General features: G+C 43.1%; 1 protein-coding gene and 1 non-coding gene across 3 annotated transcripts in view; one reads left to right on the top strand and one right to left on the bottom strand.

Moving 5' to 3' along the window:
* The window catches only part of SLAMF1 (signaling lymphocytic activation molecule family member 1), a 40,525-nt gene extending 24,097 nt beyond the window's left edge, over nt 1–16,428 (bottom strand). Inside the window, exons 1-3 of one of the 2 annotated variants that reach the window (XR_009688993.1) lie at nt 16,082–16,428; nt 7,310–7,651; nt 5,115–5,399 (exon numbers count right to left, since the gene is read on the bottom strand). Coding sequence is in view for 1 of the 2 variants with exons in the window: in XM_061120368.1 (XP_060976351.1) it covers nt 5,115–5,399; nt 7,310–7,651; nt 16,082–16,277 (823 nt within the window). In the remaining variant the exon portion in view is untranslated. The remainder of the gene's footprint in view (nt 1–5,114; nt 5,400–7,309; nt 7,652–16,081) is intronic. The other variant, XM_061120368.1, reaches the window with a different exon arrangement.
* A 530-nt stretch (nt 16,429–16,958) lies between these two features.
* LOC133041812 (U6 spliceosomal RNA) lies at nt 16,959–17,060 on the top strand. Its single transcript, XR_009689379.1, has one exon. It is a non-coding gene; the product is annotated as a U6 spliceosomal RNA (small nuclear RNA).
* Nucleotides 17,061–18,059: the final 999 nt, after the last annotated feature.

The raw sequence follows: 18,059 nt of genomic DNA, 5'->3' as shown, positions 1-18,059 counted from the left end.
TTCCTTTTCAAAAATTTTATATTCAATTTTTATTTTATTTTTTTGCCATGTCATGTGGCATGTGTGATCTTAGTTCCCTAGAAAGAAAGAAAGTGAAGTCGGTCGGTCGTGTCCAACTCTTTGTGACCCTGTGGACTACCCCATGGAGAAGCCCCCTACCAGGCTCCTCTGTCCATGGGATTTTCCGGGCAAGGGTACTGGAGTGGGTTGCCATCTCCTTCTCCAGGGGCTCCAACCTGGGTCTCCCGCACTGTAGGCAGATGCTTTATCCTCTGAGCTACATGCCCCCTTCAGTGGAAGTGCAGTCTTAACCACTGGACCACCAGGGAAGTCCCTTTATATGTTTTTTTAAGAATGTCCTGAGCTAAGTGCCTCTAGCAGAAGCTTTATGGCCAAGACTTTGAGATGCATTAATTAAATTCTTGTTAAACCATACTGAGGAACTTGAAGAGAATTATTCTTCTTTTCTGAGATGGGTCAGGGTAAAACATTTGGTGCTCTAAGGGGGTTGCTATGACCAGGGAAGGTTGTGCTGAGGTGAGGGCTACCACTTTCTCAGCCACAAAGGAAAAACACACATATTTATTATGATTTATAAGGCATTTTAAAAGTGTATTATCTATTCCGATAGTACCCATGAGGATTTCAGGATCAGACAACTCAACTCTGCCACTTGCTCGGTGTGTGACTTTTGCATATCTTTGTTTCCTCATCTGTAAGGTGGGGATATTAATACTATTTGGTTGCTGTGAGGATTAAATGAGAGTCCACATAATTGACACATAGTCAAGAAAAACTTTCAGGTATTATTTTAGATAAAGAATCTGAATCTTAGGTTAAGTGGCTTATCTCTGTGAGTAAGAAGGGTAACACTGGATCTAGAGTTTACTTTCTGTGTGTTTTTGTTGGAGCATTTAATCCATTTACATTTAAAGTAATTATTGACATTTATGTTCCTATTGCTATTTTCTTAATTGTTTGGGGTTGACTTTGTAGATCTTTTTTCTTCCCTTGTATTTCTTGACTATATAAGTCCCTTTAACATTTGTTGTAAAGCTGGTTTGGTGGTACTAAATTCTCTTAACTTTTGCTTGTCTGAAAAGCTTTTTATTTCTCTGTCAATTTTGAATAAGATCCTTGTCAGGTACAGTAATCTTGGTTGTAAATTTTTCCCTTTCAGCACTTTAAATATATCCTGCCATTTCCTTCTGGCCTGCAGAGTTTCTGCAGAAAGATCAGCTGTTAAGTGCATGGGGTTTCCCTTGTAATGATACCTGTTGCTTCTCCCTCGCTGCTTTTAATATTCTTTCTTTGTGTTTAGTCTTTGTTAGTTTGATTAGTATGTGTCTTGGCATTGTTTCTCCTTGGGTTTATCCTGTATGGGACTCTTTGTGACTCTTAGACTTGATTGACTATTTCCTTTTCCATGTTGGGGAAATTTTCAACTCTAATCTCTTCAAAAATTTTCTCATACCCTTTCTTTTTCTCTTCTTCTTCTGGGACCCCTATAATTAGAATGTTGGTGCATTTGATATTGTCCCAGAGGTCTCTGAGATTGTCCTCAGTTCTTTTCATTCTTTTTACTTTATTCTGCTCTTCAGAAGTTATTTCTACCATTTTATCTTCCAGCTCACTGATTCGTTCTTCTGCTTCAGATATTCTGCTATTGATTCCTTCTAGAGTATTTTTAATTTCAGTAATTGTGTTGTTTGTCTCTGTAGGTTTATTCTTTAATTCTTCTAGGTTTTTGTTAATTGATTCTTGCATTTTCTCCATTTTGTTTTCAAGGTTTTTGATCATCTTTACTATCATTATTCTGAATTCTTTTTCAGGTAGTTTGCCTATTTCCTCTTCATTTATTTGGACTTCTGTGTTTCTAGTGTGTCCCTTCATTTGTGTAGTATTTCTCTGCCTTTTCATTATTTTCTTTTAACTTACTGTGTTTGAGGTTTCCTTTTCCTAGGCTTCAAGGACAGTTGAATTCTTTCCTTGAAGAAGGTTGAATTCTTTCTTCCTTTTGATTTTGCCCTCCTGAGTTTGGTCTTCCCTGGTGGTTCAGATGGTAAAAGCGTCTGCCTACAATGGGGGAGACCTGGGTTCGATCCCTGGGTTGGGAAGATCCTCTGGAGAAGGAAATGGCAACCCACTCCAGTACTCTTGCCTGGAAAATCCCATGGATGGAGGAGCTTGGTAGGCTACAGTCCATGGGTTCGCAAAGAGTCGGACACGACTGAGTGACTTCCCTTTCCCTAAGCTTGGCCCAGTGGTTTGTGTAAGCTTCATATAGGATGAGATTTGTGCTGAGTTTTTGTTTGTTTGTTTGTTTTTCCTCTGATGGGCAAGGCTGAGTGAGGCAGTAATCTTGTTTGCTGATGACTGGGTTTGTATTTTTGTTTTGTTTGTTGTTTAGATGTTGTTAGTAGCACCTGCACAGGGTGCTACTGCTGGTTGGGTGATGCCGGATCTTGTATTCAAGTGGTTTCCTTTTGTGAGTTCTCACTATTTGATACTCCCTAGGGTTAGCTCTCTGGTCTAGGGTCTTGGAGTTGCTCCCACTCCAAAGGCTCAGGGTTTGATCTCTGCTATATATCAGGCTTGGTCTGTGACACTTGAGATCCAATAGTAATCCAAACAGAAAACGATGTTCCCCATGGTATTGTTTTCAAAGGTTAGTTCTGACTGCTTGTAGAGAATCGACTGCAGGGGGCCAAGAGTGGCAGTGGGGAGACCAGGAAGAAGGCTATTGTAGAAAACCAGGCAAAAGAGGACAGTAGTTGGAATCGGGGTGGTAGCTCTGTGATGGTGCACTTTGGTATTCCCCTCAGCATGGGCACAATGTCTGTGGGGACTCTGAGTGGAGTTGCAGGGTGCAGGTACCCGAGATCAGGGTCAGGCAGGGATGAAGGGTCTGTGATTCCCCTAGAATTTACATTCTGTAAACTCTACACTCATGAAAGACTGCTTTCTTGATCCCAACAGCATGTTCTGAATAGCTGGGGGAGAAACTCTGAATGTGGTTCATGTGCAAGGTAGGCAAGCAGCCAGACACCTCATGTGAGTGGACAGGTGGCCGACTCTGCCGTGAGTGGCTGGGGGAGGCAACTTGCAGTGAGTGAGTCTCACCAAGGAGCTCTTAGATGCAGAAGGCAGGTGGATTTCCCCAGCAGTCCATCTGAAATACCTCAGGGAAGTTGCTGACTGGACATGCTATGCTGAAGGGCATGACCTGGCTGGATTCCCCTGTCCCTAGATCCTTGGTTATCTAGAAAAGCCTTCCAAATATACATCAAGTCTACTGTGGGCAAGAGTCTCCTTAGAATGATTCCTGTTTACCCTCAGTGGGTGCAGAAGGAAGAATGTCAGGACACAGGTAATGAATGGCAGGTCCAACACACTGGTTCTTCTGTCCCTGAACCTACCTGAGGCATGGACACAAGATCTTAGTGAAAAGGCTCAGTGGTCTGATTCCAGGCTCTGTTTCCAGTCTCAAGTGGAGAGATGGGCTTACTTAATCAGCCCTCCCTTCCTTTTGATAACAGAATAATGACACTTTATCTTTCCAGGGAAAGATTAGTCAGAAGATCTAGGTTTAGGTTCTGAAACTAAAAAGCCTCTTGATGAAAGTGAAAGAGGAGAGTGAAAAAGTTGGCTTAAAGCTTAACATTCAGAAAACTAAGATCATGGCATCTGGTTCCATCACCTCATGGGAAATAGATGGGGAGACAGTGGAAACAGTGTCAGACTTATTTTGGGGGGCTCCAAAATCACTGCAGATGGTGACTGCAGCCATGAAATTAAAAGATGCTTACTCCTTGGAAGGAAAGTTATGACCAACCTAGACAGCATATTAAAAAGCAGAGACATTACTTTACCAACAAAGGTCCGTCTGGTCAAGGCTATGGTTTTTCCAGTGGTCATGTATGGATGTGAGAGTTGGACTGTGAAGAAAGCTGAGTGCCGAAAAATTGATGCTTTTGAACTATGGTGTTGGAGAAGACTCTTGAGAGTCCCTTGGACTGCAAGGAGATCCAACAGTCCACCCTGAAGGAGATAAGTCCTGGGTGTTCATTGGAAGGACTGATGCTGAAGCTGAAACTCCAATACTTTGGCCACCTCATGTGAAGAGTTGACTCATTGGAAAAGACCCTGATACTGGGAGGTATTGGGGTCATGAGGAGAAGGGGACGACAGAGGATGAGATGGCTGGATGGCATCACCAACTCGATGGGCATGAGTTTGAGTAGACTCCGGGGGTTTGTGATGGACAGGGAGGCCTGGCATGCTGCCATTCATGGGGTCGCAAAGAGTCAGACACGACTGAGCGACTGAACTGAACTGAACCATTTATAACCTGAAAAAAGTTGAGAAGGGTTCTTACAGGCTGTGAGCTTCAAGTTCCTAATTTGTAATAAAATGAGGATGATGACAACACTTATCCGATAAGGCCATTGTGAGGAACAAAAGAGATCATACAGTTGAAATGCTTTGTCAACAATAAATGCTATATGACTTACCACCTTCCCAAGCTTCACAGTCTAGGTCTTAGTCAGAGACCTGACTCCCCTGGCCCTCTGACCTGCTGTGGGAGTCACAGTCCATTTCATAAAATATTTCCCTTTGTTACATCTTGATTCTCATTACTGAGCACATGTTTCATGTATTATCTGGACAGCAGAGGTTGTATGTCATATCGGTTCCCAATTTCCTACAGCACACGTGGCTGATAAATACTTATTGATGGTGTAGAACTGCCCCACTGTTAGTGGAACATGAACTTGGAAGTCAGGACCTGCCGCCTAACTCCCTTACCCCGCCAGCCTTGTAGGTTGGCGCCAAGGCAGGAGGGGAGGGGAGGGTTCACCCAGCACTCTGGGTCTAGTTCCATCATTTCTCACCAGTTTTCTCAACTATGAATGGAGCATAACAACACCTTGCTCATTATGAAGAGTAGCCACTCACTGAATGCACATGGGTGGCTTTTTACAAACCATAGAGAAAATACAAAGTGTTGTTCCCAAGGTGAAGGCCATGGCTATGGAAGCAGAGTATTGGTCCAGGTGGGGACTGCGTCCATATCATTAATGTGGCATAAAAGCTGCCTCTCAGACACTTACCTGGGGAACTGGAGCTGCAACTGGACCAAGGGATGAAGGTCTGAGAGCTGTTGCTGATGGGGTTGCTCACAGTGCAGATGTAGACATTGTTGGCATGCTGAGGGCCAAGAGTGAGATACAGGAGGTGGGAGCTGTTGGTGGGACTCAGCAGGGGGGTGCCTGCTTCCTCACTCCAGTTGTAAGTCACATGGTCCCCTTTCTCCACCATACAGGCCAGCTTGAGACTGCAGTTCCCGTCTTCCTGGGTGGAGTTTAACACCTTAATTTGAGGAATGGAGACCTGCTCTGTCAAGAGGGGGAGGAAGGGAGCCATCACTGAAATGAATCCTCTGGAATGGTGATTTAACCTTTTTGTTAGAAATAATGCAAACTAACAGCATTGTTTCCTCCCTATGGATCTGTGGTGTAATATATTTCTAGTAGGAACCTACTACTTCGCAACTTCCCTCCCCCTATTACCCCTCTATACTCCTTTCCAGGACCAGGGATAAAACAGAGAAGAGAAATATTGTCTTTTAGTTCCCTCCCACCAAGACTGTTAGGGCTCCCCTTGCATTCCTCTTGTTTCTAACTTAGGTTGCTCTCCTGTATTCCATCTGGGGAGTTTGCTCTCAGCTAATTTCTCCGTGGGTTTTAATGTCCTTGATTAAAGTATTACCTTCTATATCTAAAAGAATGACTTTTCAGTGGTGGGATTTCACCTGTACTCTGTGTGTGTGAGTGTGTGTGTATGGCAAGTGCTTTAGGATGCCTGAACTTGGGATAGCCACAGGCCTCACCAAACTTTTTCACTCTAATGATGTAAAATTGGCAAGGTAAAAGGGAAAGTCCTATTTATTTAGTAACTGCTATAGGACAGGCAGAATACTAGAATTTCACACTCATCATGTTCTTTAATCTTTTCAACAACTTTCTCAATAATTATTATCCTAGTTCTAATTATTCTCATTTTATAGATGAGGAAGCTGAGTCCCAGAGAGGTAGCGTGTCTTACATAATGCCACTCAACTTTTAACAGCCAAGCTGAGATCTGAAAGTATTCCAAAATCCAGCCTCTTTCTTTGACTTGAGACAAAACCATGGTTGCAGAGAACATATTTTCTAAGGTGAGAATTTGATCATAAAATATGATAAGATGTGACAAAGACGGTGAACTGTTCTAGAAAACCTATGTGTAACCTTTGTGCTTACAGCAGCCTTGCCCTGGGGACACTACTGGAATGATCAGAGAGCCCTGTTAGTTGGTGAAGGGCTGTGGGAATTCTGCAGACATTGGAAGGGAAGATACCAAGGGAAGGCCGGGGAGGGAATTGCTGTCTTGTGGTACCTGAGGATTTTAAAGAAATGTGTGTATGGGGCTTCCTGACCCATCTTCAGAGGTAAAAAAATCACTGTGAAGAAGCAGGACACCAGACATGGCTGCCAGGATCCCTGGGAATTCAAAGGAGCTTTGGGACTGAAGAGATAAATCCTGGATGCATTCAAGAGGGGCTGGCAGCTAAAGAGGCTCAAAACCAAAAACAAAACAAACAAAAAACACTGGCCTTGGATTCAGACGGACCTAGGTTTTAGTTTAAGTTCTGCAACTAGGCGATTTTTTTGTAACCAGGGCCTTTGTTTAAGTGAGAAAACTATGCCTCTTCCACCAGGTAGATGCAATCCTCTGCCAGGGTGCAGGGCTTGGTGAGTGGTGTGTGGGCTGAGTTTCAGCTCTCCTTCTCCCAGGACCCCTAGTGTAGTGAACCACCTACGCAGATGTGAGTAGGCACATGCAAACCACTTATCTCTTGATTTCAGTGTCCTTGCCTATGAAAGAGAGATTTTGCTTGATCAGTGGTATTCAAACTTTTAAAAATCAGAAGAAAAACCCACTTTTTTCAAACAAAATCTTATTTGTAAGATTGAGACTCTTGGGGCTCCAGGCCCTCTAGCATACAGGCAGCTGGGCTCCTTTCCTTTAGAAAATGGGGGTAAAGGTAACTAGTGCTAATCAGCTATTTCTAATGTGCAATTTGGACCCCCCCAAAAGATTTGTGAACCTCTAAAACTTTTGCCTGAAACACCGTTTAACCCTAGACTGAGGTGTCTTTCAAGTTGCTTCCAATTCTGTATACCCTTTGCTTCTGAGAGAAGCTTGAATTCTTAGGCAAGGCACTATGTCGTTCCTTGTGGGCCGCGGAAGCCACCATCATTACCATAGAGCTTCAGCTGCAGGCTAAACTGCTGGACTGAAACATTTTCCTCCAGGCTCATAAAGTACCAGCCTTCATCCTCCTTTTTGCTCTTCAGGATCCTCAGGCTCAGGTTTTCCAGATGAAACTCATAGCCATCCTCCAGAGGACGTGGAGAGTCACCTTTCCGCAGATCTAGGGACACTATTTTCTTCTTGACCGTGTCTTTGGGTGATTCTGCCATTGTGACAAGGATGTGGATACTCTTATTCATGCTCCTGCTTATCTCCTTAGATGCCAGGGGCAACAGCACGCTGCTTCCCAGCTGCCCGAGAATCGTCTTTGTGGAACTGGTCAAGCCCTCACCTGTGGAAAGAAGGAGAGGGAAGTATCTTATCATAGAAGCCTTTGAGACTTATGTCTCAAAAACAGACTGAAGGATCTCTCTCTTCCTCTTGGCCAATCCCTGGGGTTGCCAGATCCTTAGTTGTTTATAAGGACTGTCATGAGGATCTCACTACATTCTCAATATTAAAAAAATCCCAATGGAAGTCTTGTAATAGAACTGTATAGGCTAACTAGAATACTTGGTCTCTATGATCTAGGAGGGAATTCTATCAACTCAGATTTACAGTTAAGGCACCTAAGGCATAGAGAAGTTAAATGACATGCCTAAAGTCATATAACTAGTAACTAGATTAATTCCTCAGCCAGACTTCTCACCACCACTGGATACTGTAAGTCCCCTACATATGAGCACTCAAGTTGCAAACTTTCAAAGATGTGAACGTGCCCTTATATGCCAACTGTTTACTGTGTTGTGCTATTGTACTTTCCAAGGTACTATACTGTAAGATTAAACATGTTTTCTTTTAATTTTCTTTTTATTTTTAACACCAAAAACTTTTGTATTGGGGTATAGCCAGTTAACAATGCTGTGATAGTTTCAGGTGAGCAGTGAAGGGACTCAGCCACCTGTATACATGTATCCATTCTCCCTCAAACCCCCTCCCATCCAGGCTGGCACATAACACTGAGCAGAGTTCCCTGTGCTACACAATAGGTACTTTGTTGGTTATCCATGTTAAATATAGCAGTGTGTACATGATCTTCTCAAAATGCTTTTTATGTGTTTGTTTTTAAAGCATTATTTGTGTGAAAAATATCATCAACCCAGTACAGTCCAGTACTATATAGCCGATCATGTTAGTTGAGTACCTACGCTAACTTTGTTGGACCTACAAAGAAATAGGTTTTATGAGCAAATTGGACTTACGAGCTCCCTCTCAGAATGTAACTCAATCACACATAGGGGACTTAACTCGTTCATACATAGGGGACTTACTCATAAATAGTATGAAGGAAGGAGCGTAACTGAAACTAATTCTGAGCTTGTGAGCCCAAGAGACCAAGGTTACAGAAGCATCATTTCAAGTGAGAAGGAAAGAGAAGAGTCTAAGGGATGTGGAGTCAAGGAGAAGGTAAGCCTGCGGAATCTTATCTCTCCAAAAAGCCATTGAGATATTTAATAATGTTGAGGGAGAGAAATTATTTTATTTCTCTTTTTCAAAAATGCCGAACCAAAAAAAAAAAAAAACCCAAACCTTTCAAATCACTGTAAGGGATCCTACTGCTGACTTTTTAACACCTCCTCTCTCCTCAAACCCACAACCTCAGTTGATGAACCTGCCTCTCATTTCACTGAAAAAGGAAAAGAAACAAAAGAGAACTTCCATTTGTTCCCACTACCAAGTCAACCTACATACTTGGATGGATGGTTTATGCTCTTGGGTAAGGCTAGCCTCGTTGTGGAGCACTCACTCACTTTAAGGCTTTGCTCCTGCAACTTCTGCACACCTTGCATCATCAATTTTGTTATTGTTATGGTACACTGTGGGTTATTTCTATTAACACCCAACATACCAACATGTAATTTCCCTTATCTTAAAAACCCTGATCCCAGGTCCATCCCCAGCCAATTCCCCATTTCTCTGTTTTCCTTTATCCTAAAGTTCTTTAATGTGTATTTATCCCTTCTGTTCTCATCTCCTGACTTATTTTTCCTTGTACTCACTTCAGAGAGGCTTTCTCCTTTACCCCTCACTGGAACCACTCTTGTCAAGGTCACTGTATATCCCCTGATACTAAGTCAATTCTCCATCTTCATCTTGTTTTCCCAAGAGTGCTGAGAAAGTTCACATCCCCCCATTGAAACACTGTCTTCATTTGGCCCAGAGAACAATATGCTCTCTTGGTTTTCTTCCTATTTCATTGGCTGCCCTTTCTCAGTCTCCTTGACTGAAAACTTCTGCTCTTAAATACCTCTAAAATTGGAGCATTCCAGGGATCAGTACTCAGACTTCTTTTCTTTCCCAGCCATACTTATCTATTAATAGTTGCATAGTTTGACAGGTTTCTGGAATGCCTCCAGAGAGGTATCGCCCATCCAAATCCTTCACTGTACTCCAAACTGCCTACACCAATTACTATTAGTGTGTGTTTGGAGGTCTAAAGGGCATCTTAGACTTAGCAAATGAACTCTTGATTCTATAGCCTCTTCTGCAAACAACATTACAATTCCCAGGCCAAAACACTGGAATCACCCTTGCCTCCTTTCTTCCTTTCATATTCCATATTCAATCTATCAGCAAATCCTGTTGGCTCTGCCTTCAAAATATATCCGGCATCTGAGAACTTCCAACCCTCTTCATTTCTGCCACCATCATCACAGACCTGGCTCTTCTTTTGTCTTCCAACAAATCTTCCTGCATCTATACAATGGACAGAGAAATCTTTTAAAACTATGTCAGATTTTGCCTCTCTTCAAAGAGAGACAAAACCCGTAGTCCTTGTTACGGCTTCAAAGATTCTGAATAATCCAGTCTCTTGTTCCTCTCTGACTCCATCTCCTGTCCACTCTTCACTCACTACACTATGGCCACACCAGCTCCAGCTGGTCCATAACTCATCCGGAGCATTCTCATCTCATAGCTTTTGCATTTATTGTTGTCTCTCTTTCTGGAAATCTCTTCTCTTACGTATCTAAAGAGCTCATACTCTCATTTTCTCTTAGATTTCAATTCAAGATTTCAATTTCAATTTCAATTCAAGATTTCAAAAAAGTCATCTTTTCTGAAAAACCTGCTCTGATGATCCTATCTATCCTACCCTATCCTTTCTTGCTGCACTTACCACTGTCTGATGTTATACTGTATATTTGGTCATTTTTATTTTTGCCTCCCCCCCTACTATAATGCCAGCTTCTCAAGAGGAAGAAGTTCATGTTGTTCATTGTTTTTTCCCTAGGACCTACAGCAGTGGTTGGCATACAATAGATTTAAAATAAATATCTGTTCAATTTAAGAATGCTGAAAGCCATGTTACCTGACTAAAATCTCTCTTATTTAGCTTTGACCCATATGTGGCTGAACTTAATAACTGAACTTAATCATAAGCTAATGTTCATAAAAGAAGGAGCCCATGACTCAAAGAGAGCACAGATTGTTCTAGTTGATAAGAGAGTCAAAAGAGTACAATAAAACTGTCTGCTTAAATAATGCAGATACCTAGAAAAGGCACAATTAACTTGTGGTTAAGATGTGTTGTTGGAAATTTGGGCAAACAGATTCAGATGTTCTTGATAGCAAAATGCTTTGATATCCTGCAAAGGGCCCTGCTGATATCAGACTAGAGATTTAAAGGTTGGGAAAAAGAAAAATTAGGATTTGAATGGTTGGCTCTTGTAAGTTTTTTTCCTATGCTATGTGATTTGTGGGATGTTAGTTCCCCAACCAGGGATTGAACCCCAGCCCCAGCAGTGAAAACGCTGAGTCTTAACCGCTGGATTGCTAGGGAATTCCTGGCACATAACTATTAAGGAATGGTGGAAAGAAAATTAGCATTTGTTCTTTTGCATATTGCTATTAAATCAACTCTTGAAACAGAGTGCCTAATTAAACAGTTGCTTAATTTATTAGACAAAGAATGCTATTCTTGGTGCTGGTATTGTTATTTTTACAAAGATATATAAGAGAACATGTTGAAATTCCTTCTAGTCGCACTTATGGATGCCTGGCTGTCCAGATAATGTGGTACATATAATACCCAAGAGAGTACTTCTTGAATCCTGAACCTAAACTTCTACCCATAAAGGGATGGCAGAAAACTAGAACCATCCATGCAAGTAGAAATATCACATGGTATACAGGCCCCCTAAGTTGAATTTAGAAGTCATATAGGTAAGCATATGTACATTTTTTTCTAGGAGCATAGCCATGAATGTCACTTCTCAAAGGAGTCTGAGCTTCAAATCAAGGTTGAGAACTACCATCACACTGTTGATTTTTTTAGATCAGTTTTGATATGGAGAAGAAAAAAATGCAAATGATACCCACTTATAGACCATAAGCCTCCACCCTCCCTTGTGGCCTGTGTGTCCTTTCCACCCACCTAATCCAACAGACTGTTTTCACCATGGTTGTTTCTGGAATTTAGAAATGGAAGGGAGTCAGGGGAAGAGGAGACAGAGGATGGGGCAAAGTAGCCAAAAAAAGAAAAAAATTTAAAAATTTCTTTTTAAAGAAAAGAAGAGGGAAAGAAAGAGAGGGCAGATGAGAATGACAGGATGAGTGGTTTAAGCAGACTTGGTCACGGGGAATGGAATCAAAACTTCATTAAGAACAGACCCTCACATGCCACAACCCACATAAAGAATGATGATGTAACAACTGAGTGTGTGAGTGGCTGGGTCTGTAGCGGGGTGTGTGTGACCTCACTGACACCTGAGCAAGAGTGGAAAAACAAGTGGGGACTTTAAAGTGGTTCATAAAACCCTTCAAGTAGAGTACCAGCTCCTGAAACATCCTACTGCCTGATGAGTGTTTTCCAGTGGGTTTGTGATTCAGTCAGACCCTGTTTACTAAAAGAGTCTGGAGGAAACATTTGCAGCTGTTAACACCAACTCACTTTCCTTCCAGGGCAATTCTACTTAGAAAGTAGAGTGATTCACATGAGCCCATGGATATTTTCCTGAAATTAGTAGCATTTAGCCAACCCTTTCATAAGGTGGGACTCTACCTAATGATAACCTTTTTGGCGGGGGCGGGGGGGGCAGCCCTGACACTGGGCATCTTGCTACACCATTTCTTTCAAGGAGGATTCAGAGCCCTCATAATTCTTATGGGAAATCTGGGCTAACGAAGAAAAGATAATGTGTCTTAGTCTCCTTCTTAAATTGAAGTCCTACCAGGTGTCCTTCTAGTCCCATTCTCTGATGTTGCTGGGTCTTTCCATCTTAGAATATTTGCGCTTACCATTCCCCAGCCTGAAAGCCTGTCACTGCCCTATATTTGCCTGGCTAACTCTCATCCTCCAGGCCTCTACATCTGGCCCCTGGCTGTGATACGGTTTCTCTGCCGTGTGCTACCAGTGCGCTTTGGGTCACTCCTTTCATATCACCCATCACACTTTTAACTCTCATTCAATGCCTTTTATCCTTATGCAATTACAAGCTTCTAAGAGTAGGGTCTGCATCTGTTTTGCTCACCACTGTAACAGGGAAACAAATCTCTCTTCAATACCCTTTCATACTGTTGAAATTTTATAGACCTACGTAGGATACTCCTCCATGAACAAACTAGTTAACAAAAAATTAAATAAAAAAAACCACATGATGAAAGATGTTTCTATCTACTTTCCAAATCCTAGATCAAATACTTCCATATGCCTTCTACTTCCTTCTCTGATTTAGCCAACTTCTCTCACCTTTTGTGAATTCCTATATTTAATTTCAATTCAATTAAAATCAACTCATATGCTTCAATTATAGACAGCACAATCTAATTTTTACCATGGGACCTAGATACAAATTTTAGGATTCTCCTCCCTAAAACATAAGCTTATCCAGTTTCATTCCTTGAGGCCTCTGGAGTCAAGCTGTGTGATTAAGGAGAGATTACTAACTACTCTATGCCTCTTTTTCTTCTTTTATAAAATCATAATGTAGCAATACCAACTAATAGAGTTGGTATAATTAAATGAATAATACACATAAAGCACTTACAACAGTGTTTGATATATAGCAAGAAAATTCTGTACATACTGTTATTAATCATTCAACAAACACTTGTAGAAGGGCTCTCATGTGCCAGATTCTGTGCCAAGTTCTGGGCAGAGGCTGTGGTTGTTCATTTTATCCCACATGTCACCTAGTGCCAGTCATACCATGCGTCTTTAACAGATAGTTGCTGAATGGGATTGTCCAAAGCCAATCTATGGATAAAACCAAATAGCCCTGAAGTTCTGATTTCCAGTCTAACACCAGAGATAGGGAAGTCAGTGGCGTTATGTCACAGTATTAAAACTTTTGAGAAATAAAAATGCCTAGATCTAAATATTGGGGTAGAATGGGACAGCGAATACACAAGATTGGGCAAAGTCTAGAACCCCTCCCCCAACTTGCCCCTCACTTCTCCCCTTATGTGTGTGAAGGAAGTGGGGAGGACCTGAATGAAGGAATAAAAAATCCTACTGGGATAGATTCATCAGTTGTAACAGATGTACCACTCTGGTGGGAGATATTGATAATGGAAGAGGCTATGTGTATGTGGGGGCCCTGGGAAATTTCTGTACTTTTCAATCATTTTGCTGTGAATCCAAAACTGCTCTGAAAAAGTGAAGCCTATTAAAAAATGTATCACTGGGGGAAATGGAGAATTCAGTTCATTGGGGGAGGGGACATGTGAACTTTTTGATTTTTACAGTTTTGACTGGGAATTGGAAGGTGAGCTGAGTAGAGATGGGAAGGGAGTTGGGTACTAATTTTACAAGAATTGGGCTTCTTGGTTGGGTAAATCTGTCATGGTTGACCTGTCCCATTTGCAAAGCATTTCTGTCTGGATTTTATTGGGGTTTCACAAGAGAGTGCATGTTTAAAAATAAAAACAGTAAAATTTTTGTACATATTTCAGAGAAGACAGTCGTAAGAAAGATGAACACTGCTGATTGGATAGACACGCCTTTAAAGGGCTGGGCTGTTTCTTACTAACCAGTGACCTCCAAAACTTTGCCTGCAGCAGCTGTCAGCAGAACCTGAGATGCCAGGCTGACCAGAAGGCAAGTCAGCACAGGGATAGAAAAGTTCAGCTCACTGTTCAAACCCATCACTCCTGATAGTCACCAGAAAGTATTCCAAAAATGGTGGAGTTGTGAATGGAGTGCCCCCAGGAAGGTTTGACTCTTCCTGAAATGAAGTGTTAGTCACTCAGTCATGTCTAACTCTTTGCGAACCTGTGGACTGTAGCTTGCCAGGCTCCACTGTCCATAGAATTCTCCAGGCAAGAATACTAGAGTGTATCACCATTTTCTTCTCCAGGAGATCTTCCTGACCCAGGGATCAAAGCTGGGTCTCCTGCATTGCAGGCAGGTTCTTTATCATCTGAGCCATCTCCTTATTACGGCTTAAAGTAGTTCCATATGGCTTTCTGAGCTCTGAGTTCAATCACTGCTCTCTGAGACCCTGGCAGCAAGAGCCATCAGTCTGTCTGATTCTGAGGAAATGCAGGGCCAAGGAAGAGCTATTCATCTGGGAATCTGTCACCAGACCAATCTCAAGTGCAGCCCCTCAGATAACCTCAGCATATCTCTGGGCTTCTCCTGGAGAAGTCCACAATGGATTTGCGGTCTTGAAAACCCCAAGAACAAAACATCCAGAGCCTCAGGATTTTCCCTCTTTCCCTAATGCCGCTTCCACTTTAGGCTGCCTCCCACAGTCTAAACAAAGTCTGAAGGCATTTAAGCAGAAAGGAGATGCTCATCCACTCCTTAGTGAGCCCAAAATTTGCTCCTTGCTTGGCTTTTTCTTTCCCAAACACCTTTTCTCAAATCTCTAAACAGAGTAGTTCACAAAACTACTAAACAGAGAATGCCAGCAAACCAGACAGATAGTAGCAGAGTCCGTTTCCAAACACTTCGGCTCTACACTGGAGCTACCCTGACTCTGAGCATTCCCGCTTTGCATTTCTCACTAACTGTAACCAGCCCCGGGCTCCAAAAATCCTGGCCTCTTCCCCTCTTGCTGCCTTGGAACGCTACTTCCAGGAAAGTAGCCAGCAGCACAACCACACTGGCCACTATCGGTTCCCAACCATTGCCTGGGGTTTTCACTTTGACCCTGTCTTCCCGCTACAGCCCTTTCTTGTAGGTGGACCATGTTTTTGGTTTGTCTGCTTGTGTGTGTGAAGATCCCATCCAGGACAGAGTTGTAGGAGTAATTTTCCCCCAGAGCTCCCTCCCTCCAGCTCATTCCCTTAGCCTGGGTCTTTGCCAGAAGGATAAAATCCCCATCCAGGACAGGGTTGTAGGAGTAATTTTCTCCCAGAGCTCCCTCCCTCCAGCTCATTCCCTTAGCCTGGGTCTTTGCCAGAAGGATACTCACACAAAACCAACCACTCAGCCAGGACTTTGACTGCAGCCTCTCGGCCAGAGAGGCCGGTCTAGAATGTGACCGGTGTCTTGGACTGGAACTCATGGTTTCCTTGGAAACTAGGATTGGCGGGGCTGAGGCTCGGACCCAGGAGCCCAGTAACTCAAAATCTTCCTTCCTCTTCGACAGAGGCAGGAGGAACTCAGTCTCTGAGGAAGAGGCAGCAGATCACAGCCCTCCCCCTACCCCCCTGCCTCCTACCCACAGCCAAATAACAACCCCTGGCCGCTGAGTTCTCTCTTTGTCTAGGTGGCTATAGCTGATTCCTGGTAGGTAATCCTAGGACCCAAGCCCTCAAACAGATGAACACTTACCTGTTCTGCAGCTCAGCTCAAAAATCAGAGAGAAAAACAGCAGGACATTCAAGGAGAGGCGCCCTTTGGGATCCATCAGCCAGTGAGGATAAGGAAGGGAGTGTGGTGAGAGCCGGGCCACTGCTCTCAGACACCAGCCGGAGCAGAGAGAGCTCCGCGTCAGCCAAGTGCTGCCTCTACTGTCTAGTTTATGCATCAGAAACCAGCAGGCTTCCTGTCTCACTGGGGCTTTTTCTGCCTGTGCCTCGAGGATTGGTCATCTCTCTCAAGCCTGAAGTCACTCTGCTCTTCCCAAGAAGTCAGAGTCAGGTGCTTACACTGCAAGAGCCGGGAAGGGATCTGTGTAATCACCTCGGTCAAACCCCCAGCCTTGGCAGAGATGTCCCCCCCACCCCCCACCCCCTCCCTTTCTCAGCTGTCTCCGGGAAAGGGATGTCAAGCCTCTCTGAGTGGTTCTGTCTGGTAACTCTTATTAGAGTGCAAAGAAAAGATGTAGTTGTGTCAGGCTACCCCAAATTTGGATGGGTACGTTCAAGTTGTACTTGGATGATTGACTTTTTAAAAAAATTAATTTATTTTTGTTGAAAGATAATTGCTTTACAGAATTGTGTTGTTTTCTGTCAAACCTCAACATGAATCAGCCATAGGTATACATATACCCGCTCCCTTTTGAACCTCCCTCCCGTCTCCCTCCCCACCCCACCCCTCTAGGTTGATACAGAGACCCTATCTGACTTTCCTGAGCCACACAGCAAATTCCCGTTGGCTATCTATTTTACATATGGTAATAGAAGTTTCCATGTTTCTCTTTCCATATATCTCATCCTCTCCTCCCCTCTCCTCATGTCCATATGTCTATTCCCTGCATCTGTTTCCCCACTGTTCCCCTGTAAATAAAGTTGGAATGATACAGAGGAGATTAGCGTGAGCCCTGTGCAAGGATGATGGACATTTTACTTCTGATTTGTTCCATAATTTCAGAGAACATCTCTCCATGCAGTCAGGTCCTGGTGCCAAAATCACAGAGAGATGGAGGTGGGCAAGGGTGGGTCAGCTGGCAGAAACCCAATTTCCCTGCTGGGTACATTGTGGTAGAATTTAATGAGCCGTATGCTGTGTTTGGAGGGGCTACCTTATTTTAGATCTTGCAACTAATCTTTTTTTTTTTTTTGCAACTAATCTTTTTGTTGAGGAGAAGGGACTAAAACTGACAGAAAGTCTTGTGCTTTTCCATAAGTTAAGCAATAAATATGAAACACACTGTTATTGGCTCACAAGGAAACTTTGAAATGCAATTGCAACAGATATTTTTTGGGCTGTGCTGGGTCTTCATTGCTGGGCTCCGGCTTTCTCTGGCTGCGGGAGCAGGGGCTTCTGAACCTTGGTGCTCCGGCTTCTCGCTGTGCCGGCCTCTCTGGTCGCGCAGCACCGGCTTCAGCAGCTGCGGCTCGCGTGCTCTAGGTATGTGGGTGCGGTCACTGTGGGGCACGGGCTGAGTTGCCCCCTGGAGTGTGAAATCGCCCCATACTCGTTCCCCGCACCACACGGTGGGTCCTTCCTGGACCACCAGGGAAGCCCCTGTAACAGGTATTTTTAAAGTCCACATAACAGGTCAAAGTCGCTTTCCAATGGGCCTCCCTAAGAGGATAAGGGTAATAAGAGCTGGTGACATAGTGAAAGTGCTCTTTATTCTCATCATTCCCCTCTCCACATACATAAACGCCTGACACCCAGCTATCCTGCCCACACTACCCAGCAATGTGCTGAAGTCAGCACATATCAACTCTCGGAAAGCCGGTTGTTAAAGTTTCAGAAATCTTGTGAGCTGGTTATTGATAAACATTATATTATTAAAAATGGAATTATATAAATTTACATTTATATAAATTACAATTTATATAAATTACATCCAAAACTGAGGGAATTGAAAACTCAAAACTCATTACTTCTTCTTTATTTTACATTTTACTATTCTCTA

This window comes from Dama dama, chromosome 20, assembly GCF_033118175.1.
Source record: "Dama dama isolate Ldn47 chromosome 20, ASM3311817v1, whole genome shotgun sequence".
NCBI classification, from domain to species: Eukaryota; Metazoa; Chordata; class Mammalia; order Artiodactyla; family Cervidae; genus Dama; species Dama dama.
Note: the sequence above shows the minus strand (reverse complement) of the source record. Positions and strands in the feature narration are given on the sequence as shown.